This window comes from Gorilla gorilla, chromosome 10 (assembly GCF_029281585.2).
Source record: "Gorilla gorilla gorilla isolate KB3781 chromosome 10, NHGRI_mGorGor1-v2.1_pri, whole genome shotgun sequence".
NCBI lineage: Eukaryota > Metazoa > Chordata > Mammalia > Primates > Hominidae > Gorilla > Gorilla gorilla.
In genome coordinates, this window is record NC_073234.2 from 100,223,124 (window position 1) to 100,247,971 (window position 24,848).

At 33.5% G+C, this 24,848-nt stretch overlaps 1 protein-coding gene across 2 annotated transcripts in view; it reads right to left on the bottom strand.

Annotated features, from left to right (window-relative positions):
* Nucleotides 1–232: 232 nt before the first annotated feature.
* SLC6A15 (solute carrier family 6 member 15) overlaps nt 233–24,848 on the bottom strand; it is a 53,028-nt gene continuing 28,412 nt past the window's right edge. For both annotated transcript variants that reach the window (XM_004053632.4, XM_055356928.2), the window contains 8 exons: nt 24,348–24,529; nt 16,998–17,108; nt 13,623–13,864; nt 13,134–13,326; nt 11,000–11,192; nt 7,548–7,707; nt 3,963–4,125; nt 233–2,524 (listed from right to left, as the gene is read on the bottom strand). In XM_004053632.4, coding sequence (XP_004053680.1) covers nt 2,150–2,524; nt 3,963–4,125; nt 7,548–7,707; nt 11,000–11,192; nt 13,134–13,326; nt 13,623–13,864; nt 16,998–17,108; nt 24,348–24,529 — 1,619 coding nt within the window. In that variant the 3' untranslated portion in view covers nt 233–2,149. The remainder of the gene's footprint in view (nt 2,525–3,962; nt 4,126–7,547; nt 7,708–10,999; nt 11,193–13,133; nt 13,327–13,622; nt 13,865–16,997; nt 17,109–24,347; nt 24,530–24,848) is intronic.

Sequence of the window (24,848 nt, forward strand, 5' to 3'; positions counted from 1 at the left end):
GCATATTGTACACCTTAGATATATACTTTATTTGCTTTCACTATATTTATATACATCAAAACAGCATGTTGTACACCTTAGATGTATACTTTTTTTTTTAAGAGCCCCCATGGCAAGAGAGTGAGAGAAGAAGAATGGTGCTATTTGGCAATACATTATTGTGTTACGGTTAAAGTCTGGCAGGTTAAGTATTAAAGATTAGGGTACCATATAAAAATATTGCCTCAACACAAAAATAAACAAAATTTTTATTACTTCAGCCTCTGAAATAAGGAAGCACATTTGTGAGTATTCATACATAAAATGCTGTCCAAAATAAATTATTCACAGAAATAGGTAAGATATAGAAGAGAGAATATAGAATGCTGTCATTTATGTAACATATTGTATTTCCAGAAGGATACAGAAGAAACTGTCAATGGTGATCGCCTTTAAAGATGGACAATGGATGGCCAGGAGAAATGTTGGCTGAGAACTTACTTCACACTGAATTGTCATAATTTTTTAGTTTTGTATAATGTGCATATACTGCCTATTTATAAAATATTAAACATTTTAAAGGGATACAAACACAATATTCATGAATATATTTTAAAAGACTAAAAATTTATGCACCAGTGGATTTAATATTTTAAATGCTGTGATACCATTTATTAACATCTATCTATAGCAGAGCGAGAATACTGGCTGAAATAAATCAATTGATATGGCATGTGTATTACCTCACCTATTTTGCTGCTATATCCATCATTGTTTTAAAAATGTAACTGATCTGGTGGTAGGATAAATGAAAGATTTTTAACTAGAGGGCACTCAATGAGGTTCCTCTGCTCTATCCAATTTCATATATACAACAGTTTTATTTAAAAATCATAGTCTTTTATACTTTGCAGACAATATTGAATCAGCAAGCAGTCAATTGTACACATGGTTTCTTGGGAGGCTGTAAGTACTTTTTCAAGAATCGTAAGACTACATAAGAACACCATTGAACCATAACACTCTATTTTTCCTTAGACTCTGAAGCGGTGGTACCTCTATTCAATTAATGTAATTAATCCCACTTGGAATGTGATGTTTAGTTATTATGAAATGCCTAAGTGCTGACTGAAATGAAAGACAATCCAGTTCAGGTGATACAAAGAAAATCAATGTGAAAAACAAACATCATTTTTAAACTTTGTTTATTTGTAGATTAAAATGTAATGCATTACAATTTTAACAATCACTTAAAAATGATTTATATTTGCATAAAACAGAAGCAAAACAGAAATATATTAATTAAAATGCCATCTTGCTTCAAGTTTTCAAATTAGTACTTTAAGTACTTAAATGCATTGCAAGTATATTGTATAAATATACTATGAATAATCTTGAAACCACAATAAATATCAAGTAGGTTTTTAGGCACACGGCATAAGAAAAATGCAGAATCTGCATAATTCTTGAGAGTGCTGAGTAACTCACTCTTAGTTCATTTTCACACATATATTTTACACAAAATATACAGTCATCACTCACATGATTCTCAGTCACCTCTGAATCTCATCTTTCATCCCAGCGTTAGTGCCTTTTCATGCTTTGATTGCTATTGCTCTATACAGCTATTACATAAGAAAATATTTTGCAGTTTTCTTCAACTAATTACCTAAGAAGGTATCAATGCTACCAAAATCAATACAGCCTATCTACATAATATATTCATGGAAATGTGCTGAGAGGCACCCACTTACAGAACTGCTCATTGTGACACTGGAAGTTACCCTGAAGGCAAACTTATAAATTTTAAGGTATATCATTTTTAATTGTCAACACTACTAAACCCAGAAATTATTAGAAACTGAGGTAATACTATTTTTTTTAAGAGATAGAAATATTTGAAAATACACCAAAGGTACTTAAAAAAAATCCTGGCAAACATGTACCTCAGCCCTCCTAAGATTTGTCTGCAATCCTTTCTGCACAAATGTAAACCAAAGAATCCAAAAGAATGCTCAAGTTGAACTGACATATACTGTTAGGATTAAAGATCACAGCCACGGAACACCTGAGATTGCCCTCTGATAAGTGAAGCCTAACGCTTCTCTTACTAGGGCCAATGTTCATTGGTAAAAATGAACCAAATAAAACCCACTGACTTTTCCCTCAGCTACAAATCAGATTCTGGCATATCTGGCATAATATCTGCCATCAAGTACCCTATTCCGTACCGTCCATTGGGAGCAGTATCCAGAGTTGGGGATCCACTCTGTTTTCGATAAATATTTTTACCAAAATTTGGAGATGGCATCTCGCTCGGTATTTTTCCGTGAATGAGGCTTGTATCATCGCCCTCTAAGTTCACAGGCTCTTTCAGGACCCTTCCTCTCTTATAGGTCACAGATGCTAAATTACCAGAACTATCATCTATAAGGTTGAAGCGACGAACAATGAAAACTACAGGGACTGGGAGTATTGCAAAGACAACCAGAGAGACACAAACAACCAGTCCCCACGTTGGATAGCTCAGAAATTCTTCAGATGCCTGTTAAAGAAGAAAATAATAATAATTATTAGTAATCTATCTTTCTTTGCACATACATAAAATATTGTACTTGCTTCAAGTTTGTAAGCAAAGAATCTGGGCTGGCTTTGTGACTTGCTTTGACCAACAGAAAGCAGTAGAAGTGACACTCAGCAACTTCCAAGACTAGGCCTTAAAGGCCTTCCAATTTCTGCTTCTTTCTTAGAATATTGCCCTGAATCCATGATGCTTGGAAACGTTATAAGTGAAAGACCACCTAAAGAGAGAGCCCAGCTCTCCTCCAAGCTGAATGCAACTGCTTGAGTTAACCCAGGAAAGAAAAGAAGAAGAACTGCTCAGCTCAGCCACAGAACTGTAAGAAATAATAAATCAATGTCGCTCTTAGCCATTAAATTTCAGGGTTGTTTGTTACTAAGCAATAAATACCTCTTAAATGTGTCATATATCTTTCTAAAATCTGAAAACCAAACTTTTGAAGCACATCTGGCCCCAAGGGTTTTGGTGAGAGAACGGATTTGTTTATGCCTCAGTCTAGAATTATTAACCATAGGATAGTTAAAGGTCAGAGGTATCTCTGAAAATAAGCACTTTGATTTTATAACAGCTGACATATACCTAATGATTACATTATTATTCAGCTTGAGAATAGAAATTGAAAAGTTATTGCTAATATAAAAATTATAACAGAACTTTACTTCAAAATTTACTTATTTTAAATTGTGTACTTTGCTAATATATATTTTTCATCATTATATAGAATCTGGGATACAATTTTTATTTATTTATTTGTTTATTGATTGATTGAGTGATTGATAGTGACTTGCCTTGTCACACAGGCTGGAGTGCAGTGGTAATCATAGCTCACTTTAACCTTCAACTCCTAGGCTCAAGCTATCCTTCAGCCTCAGCCTGACGAGTAGCTAGGACTATAGGCGTGTGCTACCGTGCCCAGCTAATTTTTTTCATCTTTTGTAGAGACAGGGATTCTCTATGTTGCACAGGCTGCTCTCAAGCTGCTGGCCTCAAGTGATGCTTTTGCCTTGGCCTCCAAAAGTGTTGGGATTATAGGTATGAGTCACTGCACCTGGCCTGGGATACAACTTCATAAATTCATATATTAAAATATTTCTGGAGTTTTGATTAATATGTTTTCTAGAGTCAAAAGCCCAATAATTATTGGTTCATCAGTGTTAAGATGGATATATCTGCTTTAATAAGGACAAGGTCAGTGTTTCACATGTGTTGAAAACATCCACAATGTATTTAAAAAATCACATATGCTTGGGGCAGAGCACAAACGTAAATCTCATATCCTTGCATAAAAGCTATGCCATTCATTAAACAGCAAAAAATACTGTGATGGAGACAAAAGAAAAAGCCCTCTAAAAAAGCTTTTTATGTATCTTTTAAAGATGTAATTCCCTTATTTTGTATTTACCTTAGCTTCAATCCATGCGTTATAGCCAGGAGGACTTAATCCCATATTCACAACACTAGCTATTAGCAATGACAATAGCATTAGAGGAGAAATATATTTCCACATATAGTAGTAATATCTGCTGGGAGCAAAGCCCAGCATATCTTTTAGGTCTTCCATAAACCTGAATAAAAAGAAAGTATTTAATTATTCCTTAATTTAATATTGCTAAACCTTAAAAAATGTGCATTATATTAATGGTCTGACAAACATTTACCATTGATACCCTATGACATTTTATACTGTATCAAAGTTCCTCTTGGAAGATGACTATAAAGTAAAATGAAGCCAGGTAAGTACTATAATTTTTATTTAGGGAAAGCTCTCTTAAGCCAATTATTGATTTCTCCTTCTACTGATAACTTTCTATTCTATAAACAAAATATTTTCAGTATATTAAAAATTTCTTGTCTCTTTTTTAGTAATACAAGTAATAATTACAAAAAGGAATTATTTAGAAATTATTTCTTTTAGTAATTATTGCTTAAATATTATTAAGAAATATTAATTATATATTAAGGAATTATTACTATGCTATTAATACTATTCTACCAAGGAATTATTACTTTTAGTAATAATTACTTATTAGTAAATAATTTTACTAATTACTACTTTTCCCAATAATTTTACTATTACTTTAGTAATAATTAGTAAAAGTAATAATTCCTTAATATCACAGCATTAAAAGCATAATAATAATTCCTTAATATCATCAAATATACCTAATCAATGTTATATTTTCTGAACTCTTCTTTTTACATTCCGAATTTCTAAAAAGGTCTACATATAATAACTAATTGTTATGAATTGTTATGTCTCTTGAGTCCATTCTTTCTTTTTTTTTTTTTTTTTTTTTTTGAGACAGAGTCTCACCTGTTGCCCAGGCTGGAGTACAGTGGCGCAATCTCGACTCACTGCAACCTCGTCTTCCCAGGTTCAAGCAATTCTCCTGCCTCAGCCTCCCGAGTAGCTGGGATTACAGGCGACCACCATCACGCCCGGCTGATTTTTGTATTTTTAGTAGAGATGGCGTTTCACCATGTTGGTCAGACTGGTCTCGATCTCCTGACCTCAAGTGATCTGCCCACCTTGACCTCCCAAAGTGTTGGGATTACAGGCGTGAGCCACCACACCTGGCCCAGTCTTAATCTCTATGTTTCTCCTCCCTTTTTCATTTCTTCCAAGTTGCTCCAGAATCTTAAAGGACATCTTCAATGTAAGAATTCTATACCTGCCCTTTAGAAAAAATGTGAACTTTGAAGACCAAGAGACCTCATTTCAGATCACAGTTCTGTGTTCTTTTGATGTATATCTTAATCTCTCTAAGCTTCATTTTTGGTGTTTTCCAAAAAGATAATATAATACCCACCTGTGAGGGTTATTACTAGAACCATAAACAATGGATGCTTAGCATACTACCTCACATATGGTACAAAATCGACAGATGCATCTATTAGTAGTAGTATTTTTTCTTCTGTTGTTATAAATAGTGTTATTCAGGAACACTAGCATTAAAAAGAGAGATTCTTTAGTAAGTCTATCATGAATAACGAACTGTCTAAATGGAAATCTAAATTACAAATGTATTTATTTACAGATCAGTCCAAAAACAATATCAAATTCCATCATGGTACAGGTTATGAGTTTTGAGTAGCCTAGTAAAGCTTAGAGAAACCTGGCCTTGAAATGAAGGTCAAGGTTACAGTACTGGCTCTACAGCTAACATATTGTATCCTCCTGTAAAAGAAGGGGCAGTTTCCCATCTGTAAGATATGGATCATGTTAGTTAACAAGGAGTATTTTTTGATTACACACTTTATTTTTTAAGAGCAATTTTAGGTTCACAGCAAAATTGAGCTGAAAGTAGAGAGATTTCCCATACAGCTCCTACCAATATACGTGCATAACCTCCTCCATTATCGGCATCCCCCACGAGAGTGGAATATTGGTTACAATTGATGAACCTACATAAGTTAACACATCATTATTACCTAGAGCCCACAGTTTACACTAGAATTCACTATTTGTGTAGTACATTCTCTGCGTTTGGACAAATGTATAATGACGTGTGTCCACCATTACAATGTCATACAGAGTAGTTTCACTGCCCTAAACATTCTGTGCTCAGCCTATACATCCCTGGATCTGGCCCAACCCCTGTCAACTGCTGATGTTTTTACTGTTTCCATAGTTTTACCTTTTCCATATTATAATATAGGGGAATCTTACAATATGTAACCTTTTCATATGTGACTTTTTTCACTAAGTAACGTGCATTAAAATTTCCTCTGTGTCTTTTTATGGATTGAATAATATTTCATTGTCTGGATGTATGACAATTTATCCATTTACCTACTAAAGGATATCTTGTTTGCCTCCAAGTTTGGGCAATTATGAACACAGTTGCTATAAACACCCACGTGCAGAATTTTAAGTGGGCATAAGTTTTCAACTCCTTTGGGTAAATACCAAGTAGCATGATTGCTGGATTATACACTAAGAGCTATTACTACTATTATTATACAGTACATGATTATTAAATGTAAGTTCTCCTAAGCTTCCTGACCTGGAGCTTTTGGCAACCACAAAAAACATTCTCTAAGCTTTGTTATAAAGCTCATTCAATACCCACAATATTCTTTATGCTGCTTAAAAGGACTCTGGCCTTCACTTAAGGTGCATGCATTACTACTTTACATAGGGCTGTAATGAGCTTGGTGATCTTACTACCTCTCAGTCCATATATGTGATTAGAGACAGTGACTATAAAAAGTATTGGACAAATCCTCCAAAGGTCTTTTTCCCTTGAGAGAACTCTGATGCTTCACATCATTTCAAATACATATACTTTTCACATCAGTGTACCTGATTGGTGTGAAAAGTATGTGTATTTGATATGAATTTATGAATAGTGAATTTATTTATTATTTATGCGTAGTGAATTTAAGTAATGACTCCATATAAAAATAATGTTTCTGTGCAGCAAATGACATATACATCTCAGACCTGGGAAAATATCATTTCCCAATATTGTCCTGCTATATAAGGCATTATGATACATGCGCTCCTCTTATAAATCAATTTAGCAAAATAATTAGGAGATAAGCTTTAGAGTTAAACAGAAATGGACATGAGTCCCAGGTCTGCCGCTGTCCAGGTGGGTGACAGGCAAGTCACAGGGTGTCTCTCTAAGCTTGATTTTCCTTATCTGTGAAATGTAGATAACAATAAACAACTCAAAAGAAACTAAGGTTCTTGGAACTCTGCCAATACTTACTAAATCCTGAAAGTTAGCTATTTGATAACCAGGACCAAATCAAAGCTCTAAAATTCTGCATACTATTACATCCTATATAATTCTATTTGCCCAACAGGGAAATGTACTTTACCAAAACTGTTGAATCAGTAAGAGCCTGCAAAAGGTTTGATTTTTAAAGAATTGTTCCCTCTATTCATTTCTTTCCTCTTCTAAATGAAATAAACATTGATAATTGATGTTTTCAAACTAGAGATTAAAAGTGAATACATAAAAGCAAATATACTTACTTATCTATGCCATAAACAAAGCATACAGCAATATTCTCCAAAATGACTACAATTAGCAGAGGCAGTGTAGCAGAATAATCATCAAACATTGTAACAAAGTAATTTCCAGAGCGTTGCACAAATATCAGGCCAATACAAAATGCCAGAAGACAACAGATAACTAGACAAAAGAAATAAATGAAAAAATGAGACTCTATTCAGAGACAAGTCCTTTAAACTTTATTATAAATTATTATATTCAAACTTTTAAAACTTTTATAACGTGTCCATCATATAAACAGGCAATACCTTTCCTGATACATGGCATATAACCTATTAGGAATTAGGTTACCTGGGTGTAGCCTCAACATTCATACAAATTTATTCTAAGACAGTAATTCATCTCCCTGATCCCGTGGAAACTCATTTACCAAGTACAATAATAAATGAGTCAAAGTTTAGAGAAAAATTTAAAAGTATAAATTTCCATACTCTATTCCTATAATTAATAGCAAAGTGACTTCTTCAGGCAGCAAATATTTATAGGTCATTTATTCCTTTAATAATGTTCTACAGTGTTGAAATATAGATGAAATTTTTGAATTAATGGGACTAATATTGCTTATATTATTATGAAATATACATATTATATATTTGATTGAAATATGGTTACTTTACAAGCATAAGTGGAAAAATCTGACCAGACTTAACCTCAGCAACAATCCACATTTATATCTTTATCTTGCCTGAACAGATTAGTTTGGAAACAAATTATAATGGAGTTGAGCAATCTGATCATCCACATAACATCTAAGAAAAATCATCTAAAAAGAGTTTCCCCAGTAATAGCTAAGAAACAGATGCATACATTTCTGACCAGCTACTACTTAGAAAAGTTTTTGAAATTCATATAATATTCCCATATTTTTGTTAGACTCTGTTCTTTTGTGCTCATTAGCAGAGAAGCCTCCAAAGGTAAAAGATGACTGCATTCCATTTCTCAACCACATTTTGGCAGAGGTGAGTAAACTTGAAAGAAGTAGAGTAGTAATGGCAGCTAAGGAAAAAAGACATCCACGGAGTCAATCATATGAACACTCCCTAACAATTTCAGCAAGTATGTGTGACATGAAGAAATTACCTCCATCTCTTAAGTACTATACTAGTGCTGTGAGTTACATCTTACAGAAATGAATGTCGTATGTAAACATATAATGTAGAATAAGAAAAGTAACATTTACTTGGATTCTACTGCATATTAAATTTAAATGCTTATCACAGTATAAAATAATATTGCATTCTCTCACTTAATTTTTATAACATCCCAATTGAACAATGTATTGCTTTGTTTACAGATGAGAGAAATGATCCTGAAGAACGTTAAGTAATGTGCTTAAATTCTCAAGCTGGAAGTAGCAGAGTTTGGATCCGCACCCAAATCTGTCTGCCTCAACAGCCTGTGTCACTTTCACTATCTCCTAATTACACCCCAGTATGAGGCAAATATTAAAAAGTGCATTATAAGTGGTACAGACAGTAAGAGTTTTGCTGGAGATGTGAGGGAAAAAGATAATGAGTAATTCATTTGCCTAAATCTTACTGCATAAAGAAGTAAACACACCTACCAAAGAAAATGAGGTAATATTTCATTGAGGTCAAATACGACTACGATTTGAAGTATCAGTATGATCCCAAAAAACAAGAAGTGGGAAAGAGGGTACATTCCCCTTTGCTCTTTCCAAATAAGTCTTCCAGAAGGTCTTAGAAAATACTACTTTGTGTGATTTTCCCTTTACACTGTTACTTTTTCCTTAACCTACAAGCCTTTTACTACAGGAGGGGACAGTTTGGATATGGTGAGCAACGATAAGAATACAAAAATGACTTTAGCCTGCATGTCAGGCAGGATATGGATTTTCATATCAAGTAGAAATCACTTTCTTGAATAATATAAAGCAGTTTCTCATTTCTATTCAGCTGAATTGTGGATATATAGCTATCAATATTAACAAACTGCTGAAATTAAATTGTTTTATACACGCACACACATGCACATGCACAAACACATACAGACATAATTATCAGAGCAGCAAATGATAAAGGTATATATTTGAGACTTATTTAGACATAAATTATTAGTAAATTTTTTATGGCTAAGAAAGAGCTGGGCACGGTGGCTCACGCCTGTAATCCTAGCACTTTGGGAGGCCGAGGCGGGCGGATCACGAGGTCAGGAGATTGAGACCATCCTGGCTAACACGGTGAAACCCCGTCTCTACTAAAAAAAATACAAAAAATTAGCCAAGCGTGGTGGCACGTGCATGTAGTCCCAGCTACTCGGGAGGCTGAGGCAGGAGAATGGCGTGAACCCGGGAGGCGGAGCTTGCAGTGAGCTGAGATCGCACCACTGCCGCACTCCAGCCTGGGCGACAGAGCAAGACTCCGTCTCAAAAAATAAAAATAAAAAAAATTTAAAAAAAAGCCTTGGGGAATTGCACACCACTGCCCAGCATTCATGGTCATCTCTACAAAATTTGTATCCAATCTTATTTTACATCACTTACCAGTATTGTTTCTGTACTCTCGTATGGTTGGCTTTCTTATTGTTGCCTTTATCTTCATTTATGTATGTTTACTAGTTATCCTCTGACCCTTGAGAAGATCCTTCCTCTTTCCAATTCAACTTCCATCTCTTTCTCTGACAGTTCCATCATATATTTAGATGACTTAGACTCTTTTGAATTCTTATATGTAAAATCCATTATGCTATCAGTATTTTACATGCTGTAAGTCTTATCTATGCAATCTGATTTTAATTTTAGTGTTATTGTTTTTGGAGAAGAGTTTTTTATATATTTGTATATCTCTTATAATTTATTTTATATCCTTTATAGCCCTTAAATGGGAGTATGATGCATTAAACTGGTACTTTAATAATCACTTGTAAATTGGACATATTAACTACCATCCATATTGATAAATTGTTTTATTTTCTTCTCTACTTGGAGACATTAACTACTAGTAAATTACTACTGCTGCTGTATATGAGAACGGAATTTAGGTTTATCATTTTCAGCTATGCACTTTTTGGATAGGAATATCACATCTGAACTGCTCTAATTATGATTATTTGACTTGTATAAAAATTATACACAAACACTCCATGACTTTATTCTAGTGTCAGTCATTCTTGATACTGCATTACTATTAATGAATTATAACAATAAATATTTATTATAAATGATAAAATATAATTTATATTAAAACATCCATATTATATTATATATACAATAAAATTTATACAATTAAAATAAAATAAAATAAATTTATACAATGTATAAAATAATAAATAGTGATAATAGACATTAATAAAACTCAAAATATAATACTTTCCAGTTTTCATCTCTAATCTTTCACCAAGAATAAAATGGCCTGGATTTGTTCAATGAAAAGTCAAATACAAAAAAACTCACCAGTAAGAATTTCTTTCCTCACTTTGAAAGTGTCCACAATAGGCGTGACAATCCCTTCAATGGTTCCAAACATACTGCCAAGGCCTAGATTGACCAGCATGAGGAAAAACATCACTGACCAGAAGGGAGATGCAGGAAAATGTGTCATCGCTTCTGTAAAGGCAATAAAAGCTAAGCCGGTCCCCTGAACAGCCTGCAAAATACACAAAATAGCAACTTTAGTACAGAATAATTATTAAACAATGGCTCTATATGTCAGTTACAATGAGGAGGAAAGATCTCTGAATAATGTCCAGGACTGCTGGAAATAGACATGCTCACATCAGCTCTTAACCTGATAAATCATGTTGTCATTCTCAGAACCTGGATTTAATTAGATCAAGCGGATCCAAATAATGAAATTTTGTTTATAATTAATAAACAGAGTACACGATTGTGTTGTATATACTAACTATTTCACAAGGCTCCTAGAATGAAAAACTATATTAAAGAATGCATAATATTTTCGGTTTTGTTAAGGCTTATGACTATGAATAGTGACATATTATCATAGATATATAAATACAAATATATATATACAACTATTTCTGGCTCATATATAAAGATTTTAAAAATTTGGTTTTACCTTACCTCAAAGTGTCTCAATCAATTGTTGTTATATATATATATATACACACTATGAATAATAGACTTGTTTTGATTTAAGAGAAAACTGCGAATGCAAAATGAAAGGATGTGAACAGAATAAGTAGATTATAAAAAGCCAATTTTTTATTTAAAAAACCTACATCTTTACCTTTTTTTACTTCTGATATTCCTACCTCCCTGATTAAAAAAAAAAAAAAGTTGGGCTGATATACTGGTTTGCATAATTCAGAAGACACAATGAATTTCCAGTCAAAACTAATAACAAAATGACTAAAAAGACAGATACTCCAATTGGGCAGAAAGAAATTGAATTACTTGCAAATATTAATGTGAGTTTATTTTTATAAATATCACAAATATTGAGTTGTAAAATAACAACTTACTTTGTCTAACTAACTGTACCTATAACCAAACTTCAAGTTGATTGTGTTGTCTCATAAAGACAGATGAGAATTAAAAAAAAAAAACTTTGAATGGTACATTAGTAATTAATTAAATATTTCCTTAAGGAATTCAAGGTTTTTATATTAATGATGGCTTTACTTTTTAATGAATAATATCCACACATGATTCTTTATGTTAGTCTCAAGTACAGTTAACTATCTTAAAGCAAATAATTAGTGACTAATTTCTCCATTATATTTTCCTTTTCGACATATAGGAGACAGTGGCAGCCAATATAAGGACATTTATTAATGGTGACCTATTTCTTATTTAATACAACATAGCTAAGAAAAAGAACTTCATCGGTTGGGCACGGTGGCTGAGGCCTGTAATCCCAGCACTTTGGGAGGCCAAGGCAGGCGGATCATGAGGTCAAGTGTTCGAGACCAACCTGGCCAAAATGGTGAACCGCCTTCTCCCGTCTCTACTAAAATTACAAAAATTAGCCAGGTGTGGTGGTATGTGCCTGTAATCCCGGCTACTTGGGAGGCTGACCAGGAGAATGGCTTGAACCTGGGAAGCAGAGGATGCAGTGAGCCGAGATCGCACCACTGCACTCCGGCCTGGGCGACAGAGAGAGATTACGGCTCAAAAAAAAAAAAAAAAAAAAAGAACTTGATCATGACTTGTGGAACACAACTATTAAAATTTCTATTTTAAATATTATTCATGAATCAAAGCAATCATGTATGTGTAAATGAGAGCCATAATTCTAATTCTGTATTGAATATTATAGCAAGAAAGATTTCAGACTAATCATCATTCTATGACGAAAATCTCTTTATATTCATATTTTAAATTATTGTGGCTCAATCAATGAAATAACTTTTTAAAATAAAGCAAATCTTTACCATTTAAGAAAACATATTGTCTAAAATTAAGAATGTAAATTCTGAAGGACTTATAATGCCCAGGAGCTTCTCTGGGCATTTTAAGAGCTTCTTCGGGCATTTTAAGGCCCTTTTCCTGAAGGGAGTCTGCTGGATAATTCATATTTCAAGTGAATAATAATTATTTTATTGCTCAAACATGGCTTACTAACTTTATTTAGCTCTTCTTCAATTTTACAGGAATTGAGATGAAGAGCAGGAAACTCTTCTTCTTTCACTTTTTGAATGATGTCATAAACTAAATGATAATCTTCTGCAGTAACAGCTGAAAGGTTGATATGATGGGGAATAATATCCTGACTAATGTTCCCCATTTTCAAAAATTTCATGATCGTCTCTGAATTTCTGAAAAATAAAACAACATACAAATGAGCACATAAGAGTTCTTTGGTGTATAGTTTGTGAACGACTATGCCATTATAAGCTAATGAATGAGTAATGTTCCCAACACAAAGAAATGATTAATGTTTGAGGTGATGACTATCCCTATTACCCACATTTGACCATTATACATTGTATGTTTGTGTCGAACTATCACATGTATCTCATAAATATGTATAGCTATCATGTATCAATAAAAGTATAAATAACAAAATAAAAACTAAATAAGAAAAAAGGCAAATGGAAATTAATATTCATACTGTGTAATGCATTTCTCATTTATGACATTTGCTTTGAAGCCCAGAACTGCAAACACCACCAATGTTGCCAGGACAGAAGTGAAAAAATTGATGAAGGACACCAGGACAGCATCAAAGTGGCAGTTGTTGTCTCTCTTGTTGTAGCTTGAAAAGGCAATGACACCACCAAATCCCAGACCTAAGGCAAAGAACACTTGAGTAGCAGCTTCTCTCCAGACCTTGGGCTCCAGCATTATTTCAAGCTGTTTAAAAATAAACATAATAGAATCAGCTACAAAATAATGTTTCAGAATAATTAATTTTTTATGGAATTTACTGTTTATGGAGTATACAATGATATTTATGCATCCAAAGTTTATTTAAATCGGGAAATAATATGTTCTTAAGCATAAACATCTATTTTTAGGAACCAAATAATTATGAGTAAGAAAGTTGATCAGTCCTTTACATGGAGATTTTAAGTACATGGGGATTTTCTACTTACATGGTGGTTTTTAAATATTTTAAGAATATCAAAGGAAATATGAAATGAGAATATGAAGAAAAATTAATTATCCTCAATCATTTCCCATTATGTCTTTTTTCTTTCCATAGCAAAACAGGTCAATTACCAACAAAAGTTAATAGTTGCTTCACTAACACTCCATGTTTTGTGTTTTCTGCTGTTAATCTAATGGTTGAAGCAGAAAACAATTATAAACTTCGCAGAGTTGAACTATTTGTACTTCGCATATTCACATATGTATTCTTCATTCATTCAAAAGTCTGTTAAAAGATTTTTCTTTGAAAATTGAAGAAATTCACCTGTATTGTCTATAAGATACTCTTTCAGATCCAAAGTTCTGACATTGAACAGATATTAAATATTGAACAGATATTTCATGTAGTTGTGCTTTATGTCTTAGATAATTATCACTGTATATAATCAAAACTTAAATGAAACAATTCAGATCAGCCATGTGTGGCCCAGACCTTAATAAACAGTTCAGTTTGATTTCAGTAATAATAGCGTTTAAATTGGCATTTTATCTCTTTTTGCCATTACAATCAAATTGCCTTTATTGAGAGCAATGTCAAACATGACTAAGAACACGAATTCTACAGAGAGTTTCAGATTCTGATTCTGCCATTTAGTAATTTTAAAATAGTGCAAACAATGGCAAATGGCGTGTCCTCTCTGAGTTTCAGCTTCTTCAGAAAGACCAGAATAATAAGAAGTGTACCACTTACCACGGTGCCTGCCACACTCTAAAAATGCTCAGTAATCGATAACATAGATGAGCTATAGCGGCAAACACACCGGTAAGCATTTTATATGGTTTAACTCATTTAGTACTCACAACAACCCACGAAGTTGTTGCTACTATTAACTGAGCCTTAGGAAGGTTATGTAACTTGCCTAAGTTTACACAGCAGCTCTGAGGTAGAGATGAAATAAGAACATAGGTAGATTCCAAAATCCATATTCTCTCAAACAATAGGATGTATTGCTTCAACTAATTTTGGTTATTAAAATCTATGAAATATGCTTATTAAACATAATCATGATTATCTTCATAATTTATGAACAATTAACATATGCACATTGTTTACTGACCATTGCTACATCATATTCTATTAAAATACACTCAACTGTCTATCTCTGCTTTAGCCACTAGATGGCAGAAAAGACCTATTAACTAAAGACATTACCAGCAGCCCAATTTCTGAACTAAATCTCCACTCACTGTTTCACAAGTATTTGATGTGCTTATGTACTTTCTCCCCTACATAAACAATGTAAAATTTTTAAAAATTACAATTACTTCTCATATTGAGTATCACATCCTACAGAAATGTAATAGAGTCTTATCAACACTCAATGAAAAGTTAGCTGAAGGAAAACTAACATTTTAATAGTAGTGATCCCTAGTCTAGGTCAGAAATGTTAATTCATGCTGCAGTTTTCAGTACTGGGGCTATATAGAATTATTACATATAAGCATTTAAATTCTAAAATATCTAGCTAAATCAAATGTTTAGAATTTTGTCACAAGCAATTGTCAGTTTAGAAAGAGAATATATTCTAGAAATTCACACAGAATTTTGGTTGTCTTGAACTCAGAAAACATTTTCTTCAATATTATACATATAAGTATTTTTGGTCATTAAGTGTGGCCCATTTGTAGCAGATTTAAATTATAGTGTGGCTGAAACTCGTAAATCTTAACTAGTTGTTCACAGAGAAGTTCCAAGAACTCTAAATGTTAAACAGGAATTTTGAAGTAGCTGAGAAAACCAGACACCAGTGTCAGCATTTTTGCTACTACAGAGTGAATACCAACTCAGAACCACACACACAAAGAACACAGCTTCTTTTACGCAGTATCAAGGCAGCTGCCAGGAGTGACAAAGAATTCCAGAGAAGCTAATCCCTTATGCCCAAATCTCACAGCACAATGCTGCCTGCACATTCATCCTTCAGATAACTTTTAATTTCTAAACTAATTTTGAAATCGTATCTTTAGACAGTTTCATCTTAATGTCTGCCTATGATAGTATTAGCAAACTAATAGTGGGGTGCACTATATATATATATATATACAATCAAAAACTTATTTCCTGTTAAATCAGTATAAGAAGTTATGATTAAGTCCACACTTATGATTAACCAGGTTAAGTGTGCCCAGTGTTGAGTTTAGCTCTACAAAGTTGCATGATGGATTATAAGTTCTGAGCCCTTGATGGAGTCTAATGAGAATTTTCCTAAAATATATATGCATCTATAGAAGTTACAGAATTTCACAAGCTGATTACTATATTCTTCTAGAAGCTACAAAACTACAAAACCTCAAAAAAAATTAACTAAGAAAAGAAAACACTGATTTTCTCTGAGAGAGTATTTTAGGGTTCTTAATCTTATTTTAGGGTCCATGGATTCTAGATGATCAGTCAACTTCCGGATACACTAAGCAAATTAATACGTTCAATTTTTTTTTTTGGTAATAAAATCCTCATCACTTTTTCAAATGGATCCATGACACAAAAAGGTTAAAAACCACTAGAATAAAGGGGAAAGAGTAAATGAAGACTGAAAAATTCCGAAGTCTAATCAGTATAAAAATTAGAAATAAATTTATTATAAAAGAGAGATTTTTGAAGTTGAAATAGTGGTAGCCTTACTCTAAAATCAAAATGGGATATAAAAAATGGAGATAAATGGCTATAATTATACATAAAAAATGCTGGTTTTTCCTAGACTGGTTAACAACTATAATTTAAAAGTTTAATGTACATATATTAGAACAATTATTCCTTAAATATAACTTAGAATATTTTAACAATAAACATAATGCTTTCATGATCATAAGCCTTAAATAGAAATATGGTACATACCTTAGGGGTAAACATGTGGCGAATGCCATCAATTGAACCATTTAAAAGGAATGCTCTGATGAGGAAGCAAATAAGTACCACGTATGGAAACAGAGAACTAAAATATATGATCTGCAAAGAAATAAAAATAAAAATAAGTGAGATTTAATGACAATTTTTTTAGAGTTAAGATTTTATATGTTAGTTTCTGTACTTTGACAGTCACTGTTTCATGACAGGATTAATAAAACTATTAATAACTTCTAAAGCCATTTTTTAAGAATGGTTTATGAGTCGTGATTCAGCCTTAAGATTTTATATGAGATATAATTTAAATTTAAAATACTCTATCTCCTTTGAAAAAATCCATCAGCTATGGTGTAGCTTCAATAGTGTTGATTCCTTATAGTTCATAAAACAAGAAATATTTAAGACAGAAATGAACAGGCACTAACTACCTAATGAATTCCTACTTTTTTGTTGTTGTTCTAAGTAGCAAAATAAAGTCCTATTTCTTTTTCTTTTAACCAAATTTTCATTGTGATTCTGTAAAGCTTTCAATGCAGCATTGTTCCTATGCTGTATCTTCCAGAACCCAAACAATCAAACGTGTAAAGATTTTACTTTCCGCTTCAGCAATTTTCACTGTTAAACAGTTCAGCAAATATTTATAATAGAAAAGGAAGTGTGCTACTCAGACATTCACTGCCTCCTTGACATCTTCCTCTGGAGGCCTAATAGGTCTCTAAAATACTTCAGGTCCAGAGGGAAACTTCTGAATTTCCCTCAAAGCTATTCCCACCCATCTCTGTTTCAGAAAATGGCCCCACCCTCCATCCCATTAGTAAAGCCAAACATCTAGAAATGGTTCTGGACTATTCATAATATTCTCCTAACTGAACTGCTGGCTGCCCCTTGGTTTATGTCATACCCTGCTTAAAACACTCCAGGAATTTCTAATGTCGTTGGAGTGAAGTGCTGATTCCACCCTCTGGCCTGCAAAGTCTTACCCTAGAGTGCCTGCTTGCCTGGCCACCACTCTTCCCATGGAGCTCTGGCCACTCAGGCCCTTGCTATCCTGTGAGTCTACCAAGCTCAGCCAGCCTTAAGATGCAGGGCGGCACCTTCCTTCAGAAGCACGTCTTCCTTATTTAAAGATGACTTGCTCCTCCTTACTATTTTAGTCTCATCTTCATCTTCTCCCTGAGGTCTTCCCTGACCACCCAAAATAAGGTGATGCCCTTTTCCATCCTTTCTCTCCCATCTGCCCCCTGCCAACCCTCAGTGATATTACCCTAGGTTTGTTGTTGTTGTTGTTTAGAGCACTTAGCACTTTTCAAATTTTATTTATGTGTTTCTGTGTTTATTTTTTGTATCCTCTACCAGGGTGTAAGCTAGTAAGGGTAAAGATATGTTCTGTTTACTACCATATCTCACACACCTAACACAGTTGCTGACATAGTAACTCTATCATATGTATCTGTAGAAGGAAGGAATGGAAGGAGAATGGGAACAATGGAGGAAAAAGTGCCATAGCAGATGATGCTTCCGGGCAGGTAAAAGATACTGAATTCAATAATAACTACAAACAACATTAATATAAGGCAACACAATAAGGGGCACTTTCTCTAGTTTTACCCACTTAAGAATCATATATAAACACGTGGCACACCTTAAGGAAAAAATATGGATAAAATGCCAGCATACTTTAGAACACAATATTTTAAAAATAAATTATATTTTAACTTAGTTGTAATGAACATAATTTTTTAATAATTTCAAATTGGTTTAATCCTTTGATTAATCCTTCACTCAAATTTTTTGATTTTTAAAAAAATCAGAATGCTTTCAGATGGATTTTTTCATTCTCCCTGCATACTTTTGGCATTCATTAAATTTGGCAGTTGCCTTGATCTCACTTGAATTAAAGTTATCCCCTTTATGATTCTTCTTCAGAAATGTTGTGGCTAGCCAGAAGCATGGATTCACTTTTGAACAATAGCTTCTTTTTATGTTTTTAAATAAAACTCAAATGTACTGCTTTATAAATAATATAATTGACTTCCATTAATTCTGCTTATACAAAAGTGAAAATAAAGATTATACATTATAAAGTCTAGAGAGACTATGATTTTATCCAATAAAATATGCTTTCTAATTTTGTTTTAATTTTATATTTTATCTTTATATTTTTAATATAATTTCTAATTAGGTACTAAGAAAAGATTCTTCCTGTACTCACATTATTCGAGGCTAAAATACTCTAATCTACCCTTAGTATGTCCCACTTCCTCAAATCCCATAAACCAACTGATCACCACACCCAGCTAATTCTACCACAGAAATCTCACATCTGTCCCTTTGCTTCACCTCTCAATAGCACAACACCTTTCAGTATGAAAACAGTTTCCTGCTCATCTTGCCTCCAGATTCTGTTAGCTTTCCTCTGCATCCCAGAAATCCATTTTTCACAGTTGCCAGAGCGATCTTTCTAAAAATCTGGTGCTATCACTGAACTATTAAAAATCCTCAAAGGTTCCACACTGTTTGCTAGCTAACAGCCCATCATTTTACAAGAGTCCACAGAGCCTCCAATATCATCAGTCAATTTTCATATCATCCTTCGTCTTCCACAAGCTGCACAAGTTGTATGCAAAAGTCACACAGAAATACTCAGCAGTCGTTGAGCTTTGTACATGCTGTTGTCTGTGCCTACACACGGTTCTCTGTGAACTTGCTGGTGAACTTCTCTTCAACCATCGAACCCTACTCCAAAATTTACATCCCCTGTGAAGCCTTCTTGCAAATCCAGTTTAATTGCAATTGCTGACTCTACACTATCACACACTTTCTTTTTTTTGGAGACCGAGTCTCACTCTGTCGCCCAGGGTGGAGTGCCGTGGTGCAATCTCGGCTCACTACAACCACTGCTTCCCGGGTTCAAGTGATTATTTTGCCTCAGCCTCCCGAGTAGCTGGGATTACAGGCACCTGCCACCATGCCCGGCTAATTTTTTATATTTTAGTAGAGACGGAGTTTCACCGTTTTGCCCAGGCTGGTCTCAAACTCGTGAGCTCAGGCAATCCACCCGCCTCGGCCTCCAAAAGTGCTGGGATTACAGGCGTGAGCCACCGCCTGGCCACTATCACACACTTTGTATGTGCTTCTGTTACTCCACTTAGTATGTTCTAATCATCATTACAATATGTTGCAATATGGTTGTACAATAATATAATACTAAAACATATTGCACATTAAGATAAAACTTATAGGAATTTAAGTTTTTCTTCTTGTACACAATTCATTCATTGAATTGTGGGTTCCATGAGGACAGACTGTGGCCTATTAATCTTTGCATATCCATCAGTGCCTGACAAATAGCAGATATTCAAATATATTGTTCATTGAGAGAGGATTTACAGGAATTTGAGTTTTTCTTCCTGCACACAATTCCTAAAATTGCAAGCTTATGGTTATTCTGCAGTATTTTGAAAATTATATTCTAATTATATGTCCAGACATTTCAATTTTCATTTATTAATTCAACAAACATTTAAATTCTTAAGGACACTGATCTGGATTCAGTAAGACTCTAACACAGTTTCCTAATAAGTTACAAGAACATTTCAAGCCTACAAGATGGAGAAAAATAAGTCAATATTTCAAACACTTAAGTGATATTAAGAAGGCAACACATCAATTTTATTCCTCTGTGAGCAGGTAAGAGGACAAAATATTTCATTTTTAAATTCCATGATTTAAAAAGATGTGTCTTAGGAGTCAGCAGGTTACCTAAATATCTGTGTCATTTATAAACACAAATTATTTGCATTCAGTCATATGGCTCTAATCTTATTGGACCAAAACAGCCACTTGCATAATATTATTAAAATGAGTTAAATTCAGCCTATTCACTGTATTTATACCAACCACTTTCTTCTCTCCATGCGTTACGTCTTATAACTTGAAGTTATTTTATAAATTTGTTTATTGTTTGCTGCCTCTGCCACTAAATGGAAACTCCATGAGGACAGGCACATTGTTTACCTTGTTAGTTGTATTTCCAAAACTAGATCAGTGTCTAGAACATAGTAAGTGCTTAATAAATATTTGCTCAAAATAATAATGAATGGGTGAATGATTATTACACGTTGTCCAAGAAGAATACATTTTTTAAAACTGGGAAATGATACAAAGAAACATGTTCCTTTGACTGATTTTTAAGACCCCTTCCCCGGGCCTTGACAACTATTATGCCTGTCAAAGCAAGTACGTTAGTAAGAGAGACTATTTTATCTTTCAAAAGATTGTATAAAACATTTTCATTTTACTAAAGTGTTTAAAAAATCGAAAACAAAAACCATTGTTTTACATATGAAAATGTTTATTATAAACATACCTTCAGAATGTATCATTCTTTTTGAAAATTCTGTAGCCTAGGTTTAGCCCTGTCTATCATGTATTGGTTGCTTAATTCTGGCCAACTATTTATTTTTCCTGAGCTTGTCAACTTTGCAGTAAAATGGGGATAAAATATGCAAATTATCTAGCTGATAGAAAGAATAAACAAGATAATGTATGCATAGTATTTAGTATAGTAGTAGTAACAACAGGAAAGTAGTCAGAGTAGAAAATACTACCTTAGAGTTAAAAGAAAGCTTGGGGCTTCTCATTTCTGTCCTACATATTTGAGGCAGTCATCCCCTTAATAGATTCTGTAACTAGGGCACATGCTACCTCTGCGTGACCACCTCCAGTGATGCTGAGCTCTCTACCATTGAGGCAACTGATTTCATTATTATCGTTTGATTTTTGAAAGGCCTTTCTTTCTTTGAAGGCTTACCACCATCACAACCTCCTCCATAATACCCAATATTTGATCATAGTTTTGCTTTCTATGGCCACACAAAGCAGCCCTATTCTTCTTTTGGTTTAACTATTTGAAGACTTTGATCACTGAGCTGAAATTTCTCATAATAAAAAGGAAAATACAAGATTTCAGTAAAATCCAGTATTGCAGATGTGGTCCAACTGATATGTGCCTACCTAGCCCAAAGGACAATGTCCCTATCATACCCCTCTTTTAATTCATGCAGTTTCCACTTAGCATTTTGGGGTATATGTATATGCATGTATGACTGTGTGTTTTGACCAAGCACATCACCAGCTGACTCATTCTTCTTTTAGCTGCTAAATCCTCTAAGTTGTTTTTCCATGTGCTAGCCTTAAACAATATTTCTCTCTTCTGTACTTGTGACACTGTTTATTTGGAGGCATTTTCTGTTTAGTAGGTAAACACAAAGCTTAACCTTTAATTCCTCATAAAGTCATTCTTGTTATATTTAACTCATTGTTTCAGATTGAGGAATTGTGACAATTTTGGCTTCCACATCTTTGCTCACATTACCTACAGCTAGCTTTCTCCCCATCAGTGCCTGTTAAATTCTTTCTTCAAATATTGCCCAAATACTAGTCTTTTCCTGAGGCATTCTCATTAAAATAATAAATGTATGTACTAAATAAATTGTATTACATTTTCTATATAAATTTACACTACATGACACGAGAAAAACAACCCCAAGATTCTGTGATAAGAAAAGGATGAATAGTTCTTTAAGTGATGCTAAGACACAGACTAAGAAGAAACAGAAACAAAACCTGGTAGTAAGAGAACCTGAGTACAAGAGTTTTTGAGCTTCTCTGGATGACCACAGTTGGTTTTCTTTCTATCAAATGATATTATGTTAGGAATCATATAAATATGGCTAGGTCTTATTTAAGAATCCACTCCTTCATTTATAATGTGACAGGAATGTGGCTCTGACATAGTGGAAGACACACACAATTGAACAATTCGAAGTTATTTAGTCATATAATACAATAACATTGCCAAAGACTTAAAGATATTTAGATGTGTTAACAAGTATATTCACAAATTCAAAAGACAAAATGATACAGAGTTTCCTTCAGGAAGATAAATGTAAAATCAGCTACAATTTACAAGTTAAAAAGTCACTAAAATTTTTAATTAGATATAAAGTAACAGGAAGCAAAGATGAATTAGACAGACTTCTGCCCTAAAAGAGTTCACTAATTGGTGGGACTAGGACGGGGTGAGACATTATAGTGTTGCAGTTAAAGAACATGGGCTCTAGATTTAGACAGACTTGCATTTGACTCCAAATACTAGAACTTAATAGCCATGAAACTTTGGATAAGTTAACCTAATTCCTCAAACCTGTTTATTTTAAATCTGTAAAATGGTTCTGAAAATAAAAATTACTTCTCAAGAGTGGTTTTTATAATTAAATGGGATAAAGTATAACAAGTAGTTATCACAGTACCCAAAGCAAAATAAATTTGCAATAAATAATTGGCTTCAATTACTGTTCTTACCCTAATTCTTGTCAGAAACATCTTTATCATCATTTATTATTATTGTTATCATGACTACTTCTACTATTGCTGCTGCTACTACTACTACTATTGCCATTCCTGCTAGTATATGATGATGAGTGGTAATAAGTTAGCCTGAAATCAGAGTTATACTTTGAAAAGGAAAATAGCACAGCTGGACAGTTAAACGGCAGAGAGAAGAGCCAACAGTAAATTCTTGCTATGATCCAGCCAAGAGATGTGGAGAGCTTTAGAACAATGGCTGTGATAATGAAAAAAAAAAAAGTAATACGAAAGCAAAATAGTGAATAGCAATTACTTTCCTAGCGCGTCCTTTAAAAATAATAACAAACAAGCTACCTAGAATTCACTTAATGTCTTTTTAAACCACAACCATTCTAATTTTCAATTTGCCTTAGAAGGAATGATATTTAGTCTTTTACATTACTCTGAATTCCTTGTTGGAATTATTATTAACTACTTAATGATGTTCAGAGCTTTAAGAAACACTCCACATTACATTATTTCAAAATGTCTTATGCAACTATTCCTTCGAACACGTACAGCAGAGAGAAACAAATGATATCAAACAAACAAAATGAATGAATTACTCATTTTACCACTTTCCCCAATTTCCATAATTTAACTAATTGGTAATTAGAGAACTGAAACATTAGGGCTGATTGAATAAAGGGCAAAAAGAAAGGACTCTTAAGTATTCACAAAAATTTTAAAGATCTTGTTGAAATAAGGAAAGATTATAATTAACCTTAGATTTCACTATAAAACACTGTTTTTATTTGTCTTTTTAAAAATGTAAGCACACTTTTAAAGTGTCACTTTTCACTAATATTTAACTACCTAGAATGAAGTGTTATGTGTGATTTGCCCACAGAAATCTGTAACAGAATTTGAGAGAGGGATGAATCCAGAAATGATGATTAGCAGAATGGGGAAGGGCTCTAACATACTAACTTTTCCAGAAGACTGAATGCCTTTGATCATAGCCAAGCAAACCATGACCCAGGCAGCCAACAAGCAGATGGTCATCTTCCAGTTTAAGCCCCCACTTTCAGAAATGGAACTTGAAATATTCAGTGCTTCCCTGTACCAGTAATAGGTGGTGGCAGAACTTTGTTCACATTCTGGTTCTACAACTGTAGGAAGAAAAGTAACACACAATTATTTCAGAATATAAAGAGCAATGAGACAATTTCTTTTCCAATAAACCTGTAAGTGAATTCTTAATGCTTCCTAGAAAAGTACTACCACTGTATAGCAGCATGTAAATTCACAATGAACAATAAAAACTCAACTGTGCAACCAACAGAAATGTATCCTGTTAAATATTTCTTATGCAGTCCTGCAGTAAGAATATGTGAACCTCTTATCAAAGTAATTTTTATTTATTTATTTTTATTTTATTTTATTTTTATTTTTGAGACCGAGTTTTGCTCTGTCGCCCAGGTTGGAGTG